This window comes from Rattus norvegicus, chromosome 6 (assembly GCF_036323735.1).
Source record: "Rattus norvegicus strain BN/NHsdMcwi chromosome 6, GRCr8, whole genome shotgun sequence".
NCBI lineage: Eukaryota > Metazoa > Chordata > Mammalia > Rodentia > Muridae > Rattus > Rattus norvegicus.
The window spans coordinates 103,211,553-103,222,499 of NC_086024.1; the positions used below are offsets into that span (position 1 = coordinate 103,211,553).

The following is a 10,947-nucleotide window of genomic DNA, read 5'->3' on the forward strand; positions in this document are numbered from 1 at the left end:
TCCTATAGTTCAATGTCTACCACCCATAACACTACACACACACCACACATAAACACTACACACACACACACACACACACACACACACACACACACACGTGCGATTGGCAATGGCTTTCATTACAAGGCACTCAGGAAAGCAGAAATGGTATTAAAATCTGAGTATCATATCTTTTTGTATTTCCATGGATGACCAAAAGGTTTAGTTCATATCCTCTGTAGCATGTGATGTGGTTCACTGGACCTCTATTCTGTCATTCTGTTTTTTTGTTTGTTTGTTTTGTTTTGTTTCTATTGTTGTTGTTTTGGTTTGGTTTAGTTTGGTTTGGTTTTTTGAGACAAGAGTGTCACTGTGTAGCCCTGGCTGACCTAGAACTCGCTCTGTAGACCAGACTGTCCTTGAACTCAAGAGATTCCCTGCCTCAGCCTCCTGAGTCCTGGGATTAAAGGTGCATATCACCCAGCTTGTCTACTCTGACATTCTGTTGGATTCAGAGTGACTCAGAAGAAGTAGACTTAAGGTCAGTCACTTCTATTATGCCTGAATGCATAGGCAGATACAATTATCTGACAAACTTTTATGTGGTGTCATATAAATAACTACTTGGTTGACTTTCAGGGAATCCTGTATCAGCTGTGGTCACCTGCAACCTCTTTGTTGTACCCGCACTGAGAAAAATGCAGGGTATCTTGGATCCTCGGCCAACCATCATCAAAGCTAGGGTAATGTTTCCTAATGACCAGGAACCAAAACTGAACCTGCTAACAATTTCCAACTGCCAAAAATAAATGCCAAGGATTTTAAATTTGTTTTTATCATAAATGTATTAATATTCTCTTCTTTGTGGTAGAAAGTGGATAGGGAAATTCACTTTTTTTTTCTTTTTTCGGAGCTGGGGACCGAACCCAGGGCCTTGCGGTTGCTAGGCAAGCGCTCTACCACTGAGCTAAATCCCCAACCCCAGAAATTCACTTTTATCCTCCAACATAAATAGAAATATCTCAGAAGTCAAAAGTACTGGCTGTTCTTCCAGAGGATCTACATTTGATTCCAGCACCCACACAGCAGCTCCCAACTGTCTGTAACTCTGTCCCAGGGAATCTGATGCCCTCTTCTGGTCCTCAGGCAAGGTATACACATGGCATACAGACATATACAATCAAAACACATATAATCATAAAAATGAATAAAATGTTTTAAAGTTTAAAAATACTTAAAAGAATCCAGAGAGCAAGGCTTCAAGCTTCTAGTGGGTTCTTCTAGTGGGAACAAACCAGTGAACAAAAATTAGCTGGCTCTAGACATTAAACCTGTGTAGAGTAAGAGGTGAGAGATCATTTCCCCAGAGAAGATCATAGAGGACAAAAGCTGACCTGCCTGTTTTTATCCAATTTTTTTTTTCAAAAAATTCAAAAAAGGCAGTCAACAGACTAAAAGAATCTGACATTTCAGGAGGAAAAGGTGGACGTACTTACTGTTCAAACAGCACTAGTCAAACAGGAGCTGATCACTACATTAAGTCACTTGGAAGTAAGTGTGCCTTTCTCTACCAGCACTACTAGTCTAACTTGCTCCCCAGAGAGTCATACATGGTCTGTAGTGCTTGTGAATGAATTTATTGATATCATATACTACTGAATCAAGTTATTACTTCTCAATGCTTTTAAAATAATTTACATGTGGCACAATTCCATGACTAGTTGAACAAAGGCATATAAAACACAGAAGAGGAAATAATAAAAATATTTAAGATAGCTGGCAAGCTAGCTTGGTGGGTAAAGACACCTGCTGCCAAGCCTGACAGCCTGAGTTTAATCCCTGGGACCCATATGACTTCCTGAAAGTTGTCCTTTGACCACCCACCCCCCACACACATGTATGCCCTGGCACTTGCATATGCAAATGGACTCACCCAGAAATTAAGAATGTTTTTGAAAATCTGGGCCATCAACAGTTGTAACACTGATACTTTTATTACTAGAAATTTATGGATAAAAGAAGATAAGACCATCTTGTTTCCCTAAAATATCACTTAAATTCAACTAGCTGGGCATAGTGTCCTATTTGTCAATCACCCCTCCCCCAGAAAGACCTTTGCTTGAGTAATCACAAGGAGATAATACCTGAAATGTTTAACAAAGTAAGAAACAGAGATAGAGGAAGAGGGAGGAAGGAAGAAAGGACAAGAAGACCAGCTGTGAATGCAAAATTATGATCCAATCAAAAAGTCAAAGTCTGAACAGTCAGATTTGCACAGGCAACCCCTTAATGAAAAATTCATTATATTCACACTGGCTAAACTGAGGGAGCAGGGGGTGGGGGATCCACATTGTTCTAAGAGCCCCATGACATCTAACACTATAGACCTCTTTGGAATCCATACATTTACATCTCATTTTAACATCCACTATCTCCTCCTTAAATCTGGCTACATGCAAGTGGCCACTGAAATCTGGTGCTGGAGAACACACATGAAAAGCCTATCTGGAGATGGGAGGTGAGTAATGCCCAGCACACATTAAATCTGCCGTGAATATTGCTGGGCAGATGGATATTGAATGTGCTTGGTAGAGCTACCTCCTTTCAGTATTAAGATATTGCTTCAATTTCCTGGTTCATAGGTTCCTTACAACACATAACAAGGGACTTTTTCATCTGTCTTTTCCTTCAGTAGTAAACACTGGCTTCTTAAAATTCATTGCTTTTTACCATAGCAACTAAGTCCTGGACGTCCTGTGTTAAAACAAGATGGACAGGACAGAGTGGTAGAATGACAAGGACAGTGTCTGTCCATGCTCACTCTGTTTTCTGTAGTTCTGAGACGTGACCAGGGAACCAATTCAAATCTCTTTCCCTCTCCATGCTGTAGTTATCATGTGACGTAAAGCTGGACCCTCGCCCAGAATACCACCGGTGTATACTGACTTGGCATCACCAAGAACCACTGCCCTGGGCCCAGAGTACAGGTCAGTCATTCACACCTGCACCCCTCCGGGATCCCCATGCACTCCTTCTGAAAAAGCCGAGCCTTAGTAACAGCTATATCAGTCATGTCCTTTCCTAGGTGATAGCGAAGTGAGTAATTGTATACTTCTCTTTTTGAAAGGTTTGATGAGGGCTGGAGAGATGGCTCAGTGGTTAAGAGCACTGACTGCTCTTCCAGAGGTTCTGAGTTCAAATCCCAGCAACCACATGGTGGCTCACAACCATCTGTAATATACATTAGATAAATAAAAATTTTAAAAAAAAAGAAAGGTTTGATGAAATAAGTTATTCTTAAACTATGTTTACTTATTTCACTGAACCATACTTTCTAGATAAACATTTGGAATATAAAAATAAAATTATATTTTGATCTAATAATTCAAGCAGCCCTTTGAACATGACAGTTGGGTAGGAAAGAAGGGTACAGTGTGTTATCCTGAAATGTGAGGAGAAAGCAGAATCAAAACATAATCTTTTTGGACTCTGCTATATTCCAAGTGCTGGTAAATATTAAGGACACAGAAACCTGTGCTGATATTTCAGAGTTCTAGCTCAGAGAAAAAAAGCTCTCCATATTAAACTTTTGTCCCAATTTTCCTAGTCCTATTTTGCTCGTTTTGATTCAACTCCACAAAAATTGTTACTTTTTAATAGAAGCTCCTGTATAAAGCACAGATGTCAACAGAGTTTTGCATGCAAACTGGCCAGCAGCCTGGTTAGCAAGGCCCCCAGCAGTGTGCCTCAGACCTTTTGCATCCTGTAAGAGCTAAATAAGAGAGTTTATAACATGACTTTAGTTTGTTTGGCACTTGAATGGTAGCTGTATTGTTGCTATCCTTAATTTTATAAAAGACAATATTTTTATACCAATGTAAATTCACCCTGAAGTGAGAATTTCTGTAGCATTTTGAATGATGCTATAAAATCCTCTTTTACTCTTTTAAAATATATAATATTTGTGTTTAAAGTTCTGATGAGAAAGTGAAGGTTCTAGGGCATAAATTTCACCTGGAAAGGGTACTGAAAAGAGTGATCCTCTCTGTCCCTCTGTCTTGGAGGCCTGCACTTCCATGTATCCTGGAGCCTCTCCGTATGTGTACTTCCTGATGCCTGTGTGCAGTAATGAGACTGTTTCATCCCAGGTAATCAGATGAGCAGCCGTCTGATGAGCATGCGCAGTGCCAATGGATTGCTGATGCTACCTCCAAAGACAGAGCAGTATGTGGAACTTCACAAAGGCGAGGTGGTGGACGTCATGGTCATCGGACGGCTATGATGGTGACCAACAGGAGAAAGTTTCGATGCATGTCCACATATCATTGACTGTATCCTGTCATATGCAACGGCACAGCTAGTTTTTCTGATCTGGATAAAAGTTGATCTGTATAGTCAACATCTTGAACTATATTTCAAATGAATTTAAATACCTTTTAAAGAAAAAACACACCTAAGAATAAATCTCAACAGACAACTCTATTCTGGTTATATCAAAGCAAAATTTTCCTTTCTTGCAAATTGCTTTGTGTGTTCAATGCTAGGTCTGATAGCGATAGCTTTAGTAGACAGCGGTAGGTGCCTGCAGAACTTGTGTTTTTCTCATCTTTAAATACAACTACTTATGCTCTTAATCAAGGCTGTCTGCTTCTTTATACTAGTGTAGGCAACACTTGGATTTCCCTTCTTAGTATGCTTCATAACTGCTTTACAGAGAGCTTTTGCTTGTTCTTTCTCATGTATCTCGTGTTTATGTGCACCATGCCAAAAGACGAGTGACTGCGCGGAGGCCCCGCTCTGCCTCAAGAGCCTTCCCTGCTGAGCACCCAGGGAAGCTCTCACCCTCGCAGCCTCTGGCACACACAGTACTAGCAGGCAGTAACTGGATACCTTTTATTTGAACAAACAAACGGGGTGGGGGGAAATGCTTCCTTAAGTGCTGACAGCCTTTTTAACCAACACATTTAAAATTGTACAGAACAAAAATAAAATCAAAGACTGATCTTGTACAGATATTAGTGTTACCAGCATTCATGTGGAATCAAGAGCAAAAATAAAATAATGTTAAACAACTCTGTACCATAACATTTTCTGTAATGATAATGAAACTTAATGAATAAAAAAAAATCCTTGATCATTATTTAAAAATGTATTGTGCAGCCTTGTTATTTAGAAAGAGAAGATTGATGCTTCATTCTGACAGGTAAGAGAATACTTAAAATGCCCTAACAAAGCTCACAGTATGAGAAATTGAAATTATGGTCTGATACAACATTGTATCTTAGGTGTTTAGAAAAAAACTAGCATTGGTGTCTGTTAGTAAGTAAGAGATCTGCCATCTTCTGGTTCTCCGGGTGATGGCTGGATAAACAGTAAGCATAGCTAGAAGAAAGATGCTTCACTGTTTAGGAAAATATTCTCTTAGGTATCAACTTTGGATATGTACAGTTCTTTGAAGTAAAGGGAAAAATAAGTTATGAATCAGAAAATGTCAGATGAATGACTAGAATTTTAGGGGTTTGGTTTGGTTTGGTTTCATTTCTTCAGACAGGATCCTGGTTGACCTGGAACAAGAGTCACCTGCCTCTACCACCCACATAATGAGATTGAAGGTGTGTGCCACCACAGCTGCAACTAGAAATGTATTAAATACTGCTTGGAAAAAATAGAAATGTGGAGGGTTTGTGCTGCCCTTTCAAAATACACGTTAAGATATCAAACCATTAATAGACACTAAGTTCTGTAGAGTAAGCTTAGTAAATCAGACTAAAAAACAACATAACAGATCACAATATCAAAGGCAAGGAAAACCTTGAACTTTTAATGACATTTTCTATTTTCAGGGTAAAGTTAAATGTTCTATTGTTTTTCTTCTGTAAAAGATGAGACTTAGCAGACTTAAAAGGTTAAAGAGCTGCAGAACTCACTCATAGCCCCCAGTCCTTTGAATTTATGGCATATGGAGGTCTACGTGTGTAGCCTTAGTAAATATGTACAGGGAAACAGTCCATAACTGCTTACTGTATGCCGGCATTGTTCAAAGCACTTCCTGTTTACTTTCACAACCCCTATGGTTCCTATTTACAGATAAATAAACCAGGGCAGAATGTGTTTGTAGTCACATAGGGAGCACAGAAAAACAACAAGGTTCCAACTTGCAGCCATGGCCCCAGATTACACTGAACTATGGAAACACATTACTATGAGACCTCACCGGGGTTGGGGGGGGGGGGGAGGAATGACATCTTTAAGACCTTGACTGTAAAGTTCTTACATACCAAGAAAAGGCATCTAGATTTATTCTCGGGACCAAAACTGTTAGAGACTCTTTATCAAGGATGTATGAGCAGAACTGCACATTTAGGACCAATGTTCTGGAAGCGTCAAGAAGATCCAGTTAAAATAGAGGGAGGTAGAAGACACCAGTTGGGAGAAAAATGAGGTTGTGCTGGGTAGAGTGGCTGATAAGGAGGAGGGACAGGTGAGCTCACTGTGGAGAGAACAATGGGAAGAATCCATAAATAATACAAGCTCTTGAGAGCTAAACAATAAACCGATAAGCAATGAACCCAAGTCTTCAGTCAGAAAATGTTAAACAACTAATGAAATTCAGAAAAGTTCATTTTGTAAAGGAGTATTTAAAAATTCTGGTTAGAACTTCAAAAATATACTGGCTGGAGATGGACAACGCAGGAGCCCACATAATTCACCCTGGAAGATGAAGTAACAAAAAGCCAACCAGACAGGGCCCCAGGGGCATCTCTCAAGGAAAGGGAACCAACTGCCAGATGCAAAAGAAATAAGAATGAAGTCCCAAGAATATGAATGAAATAGGAAAAAAAAAGAATGTTAATTAGGTAGTCATTTGTGAACTCTAAGTAAAATTTCAATAGTTACAATGAAACTAATTAAAAATTACAAATAGAATATAAATGCTTTGGTGTGAGAAGACATGCTACTTCAAACTGATGGCAGTGTGGAAGCAGGTTTTGAGTAAGGAGAAACAACAGCTGCGGCACATAAAAAGTTAACACATTTCTAAGTGAGGAAGACAAAGAAGATCTGGGATTAATATCCCCAGTAGTCCAATAAATCTAGAAAAGACATTTTTTCTTTCAGAATTAGAGAATGAGGAAGATAAGACATTTGAAATGGCTACAGGGAGGCTTGAAAGTTAGGGATCTGTGCAATGGTTCTACCTGAATCTCTTTTATCTGTTGATCGGTGGCATTTAATCTGTTCACATTAAATGACTAAAACTAAGAATTAAGCGTACATACTATATTCAAGTTTTCTTTGAGTAATGTAAATTTAAATAAAAAGTTAAAGGGTACTTTCAGATTTTTATTGCTGTACAGAAGTTAACTGGAGCTCTGTGTTCTCTAATTGTGAACAATATCACAATGAAACCTAGAACATAAACAGGTTGTTTTCCAGGTAAATGTTGTTAAGTAATGTTGCAGGTATATTCTTGGATGACTTACATTTCTAAAATTCTTGGCTAACAATCAAAACTTTGCAGCTCTGACCATTACCAATTGTGATCTTCAAAAAACTACCAAGGTAAGCATTTCCCCCTCAGTTATAGAAAGTAGTGCATGACCATACAGAATCAAAGCAGACTGCGCCCTGTTCCACTGATAATTGCTCTAGAACTAAGTATATGTTGTATTCTGACATTCTTATCAGTAAGTACTATGCTTGACTCTCGTGAGAGATTTAGCATAAAACCAATAAATTATCATAAAACTGAAAGATGAAATTTTTGCTTAATTCTGGCCTTTTTTTCTTTGTTTTCCTTTGTCTTTGTCTTTTCTATTTAAAAGAAAAACATATTTTCTATGTAGCCTTGACTGGTGGGAACTTGATATTAGACCAGGCTAACCTCAGGTTTGTAGTAATTCTCCTGCTTCTGCTTCTGAGCACTAGGAATACTAGTGTATGCACAATACCTGTCTCATGTATTTAGTCTTTTACAATAATTGAGTTCATTTAAAGAACATTAAGTTCATACAAGATGCTAGGCACCAAGGATATGAGGAGTAATGAAGCCTTCATTATAACCAGTAAAAAAGTAAAGTATGAGAAAGGGAATATATATATGCATATACCTATACATATACACATACATACATACATACATACATACATGTATGTATTATAGCCAATGCAGTGGTTCATTAAAAGAATGAATGGAATCCTAAGTCAGGTTCTCAAGTACAGTCAAGATGCAAATACTTATGGAAGGCAGAACGTGCAGTAGGTAATCCCACAGGGAGACAATAGTAGAGGGAAAAACAAGATGTTGGTGAAAGCACAAAAGAATAGATACCAGAAGTGATGATGAGAGGAAACAAGTACAAAACTAGGGCTGGGGAGAGCTAAAAGAGAAACTTAAGAGTAATCAGATCTAGCGACTCAGATGAGGCTCAATATCCAGGGAGAGAATCCAGTGAAGCTGCAGGTTTGGGCAGTGCACAGAGTTAGAATAAAACGAAATAGAAAAAATAGTACAGGCTGTGGCCGTTGTCAAGGTGACACTGACAGAAACAAGGCAGCAGGAAGGAACACAAGTCATTCTCTCTCCTACTCAGTCCCAAGTTCCCTCCGGTGTAATGCAACCTATTGTGGGGTCTAACAAAGCCAGCAGAATGGTTAAAACATTGCACTTCACAGAGAGCTCCAGCACACCGCAGGGCTGTCACCATGGCAGATTTGGACAGAGAGAGAGAGAGAGAGAGAGAGAGAGAGAGAGAGAGAGAGAGAGAGAGAGAGCCTCACTCAACTAGAAGAGGTGACATTTGAGCTGATCTCTGAAATGAAAATAAGCCTCGAGTGAGAAGTACAGAGGGAGGGATTTCAGACCAGAAAGGACAAAAGGACCAGAACTTCAGGAAGGAAGCCCTCAGTGCAAGAGGGATGAGAGTGTATTCTGAAATATGGACCAGCACCACATGGAGCTGACCACCACCACAGTGTGAAGACTTTGGGGTTCAGTACTCAATCCATTTCCAGCCTACAGCATAGCATGTATCACCAAAAGCACCTGAAGTTTAAGATAGAAGACAGTAAACAACTGAATGCAAGGCATCGTACTAAACAAAGGCTCCTGTAAACAAACAGTGCACTGTCTCCCACACCCGTTCCTCTGCTCATATTTTGTTCCCGAGTTAAAGGCACCAACATGAACCCAGTATGCATGCAGAGCTAAAACTTTTGTCATCTTGCATCTTTCTCAGCTCCCACGCATTCAGTGAGTCACCAAACTCTGACTCTACTTGAAGTTCCCAAATTAAGCCCCTCCTTTTCTTTCCCTCCACCTTTTCCCTGGTCTCAGTTTGCAGAATTGCTCTCCTCAAATCTTTCCTTTACATTGCTATGGGAGTGACCAAGCCAGATTGTGAATGTGGAAAACCTCTACAGGCGATGATCCCAGAACCAAGATAGAGCATTTGAAGCTCTCCACACCTCCCCAAGCAACCGAGCAAGTGGTTGCTCCCTCAGATCCTGTCACTCATTCCTCCTGTCTTTGTCCAGACTGATTGCTCTTTCAGTATTTCTCAGAGGGATTTAAAAGTGTGGCTCAGTGGCAGAGCACTTGTCTGCCAAGCACCAGACCCTGGGTTTGCTCTCCCATACCATGAGACAGAACAGAAAAGCAAAATGAAATAAGTCAGCATTAGCTTAGGCATTACATCGTCCAAGGGAAGATTACATTACATTACATCTTCCAAGGCTCTAAAGCCTCACATAGAACAAAGTGCCGCTCAACCATGTTCCCAGAGTCCTTCAGGCACCCTTCAATGGCTGCATCACATTGAAATAGTCTGTTCACAGACCACTTTTGATGACAAGTTCTTTTAGGACAGATTCTGCTCATCTTGTTGGCCCAGCATGGGTTGGTACCTTCAGTAGCAGGCGCTCAACACTGAACTGACCAACAGAGTTGACATTGTACAGCTTTACCAAGGAGCCAGGGTCAACATAGGAAGAAATTTTACTACTCCAAGCTGACAACACATTTGAGAGGACTCCATGCAGAGCTCGTCATATAAAGGCAAAGGCAGAGAACTAACAGCTCAGGCATCTTTGATCAGGTGCTTCAAATCCAGGCTTAAACCAAGACATAAATATTTTTTGTGCATGTTAGTGGTAAATCTAAAGGTATCTAAAGGTAAATACCCAAATCATGTCATTAATTTACATTTCTCTCTTGATGTGTTTTAACTGTATAATGTATCAGTAATGTCAAAAATATGAAAGTAACACCACAGGATTTCATCCAGCTCCTTCAGAATTAATGCCATCAACAATGAGGAAATCAGATTTATGAAAAAATGTTTCCTGAACAGGATCATGGGTAAGTGGTGATCATGAAATAAACATGCTGTATGAAGGATTCATAGCATGCTAGAGCCATGGGCAGATGAGAAATTGTCCTTCAGAGCCAGGTATGGTAGCACATTTCTGTGATCCCAGCACTCTGGAGGCTGAAGTAACACATTGCTGAAAGTTTGAGGCCAACCTGAAGTCCAAAGTAAGATCCTATTGAAAAAATAAATTTATCCACATGAAAATGGCACTCAATATAAAAAAAATGCCACAGCTATCCAAGATGAGATATCAGTGCACCTGCTTGGGCCTATATAGAGTCTCCTTTTTCCTAAAAACTACCAGTTAGATGTAATCCCTGTTCCCAGAGCCTGCTTTATTACACATTCTAGCTTAGCATGACCGTAAGCTCTGCTTCTGTATATATCCTGATGCCTTTCTTATGTATTGCAAATACATCCATACCAAGACTCCAAAGCCAGTTATGGCTCTCATCATAGGATCAGACACCATGTTTATTCTGAAGAACCAAAATACTCTTTGAATCCTGCCCAAACCAAGCACTTGAATCTAGAACTTAAAGACCTGAGTGAAGTGAATTCACCAAGGTAGCAGCCCCTCTCTTTACCCATATGT

General features: G+C 39.7%; 1 protein-coding gene across 24 annotated transcripts in view; it reads left to right on the forward strand.

Moving 5' to 3' along the window:
- Nucleotides 1–5,127, forward strand: part of Gphn (gephyrin) — a 529,275-nt gene extending 524,148 nt beyond the window's left edge. For all 24 annotated transcript variants that reach the window (XM_039112910.2, XM_039112897.2, NM_022865.4 and 21 more), the window contains 3 exons: nucleotides 619–722; nucleotides 2,870–2,966; nucleotides 4,128–5,127. In XM_039112910.2, coding sequence (XP_038968838.1) covers nucleotides 619–722; nucleotides 2,870–2,966; nucleotides 4,128–4,261 — 335 coding nt within the window. In that variant the 3' untranslated portion in view covers nucleotides 4,262–5,127. The remainder of the gene's footprint in view (nucleotides 1–618; nucleotides 723–2,869; nucleotides 2,967–4,127) is intronic.
- Nucleotides 5,128–10,947: the final 5,820 nt, after the last annotated feature.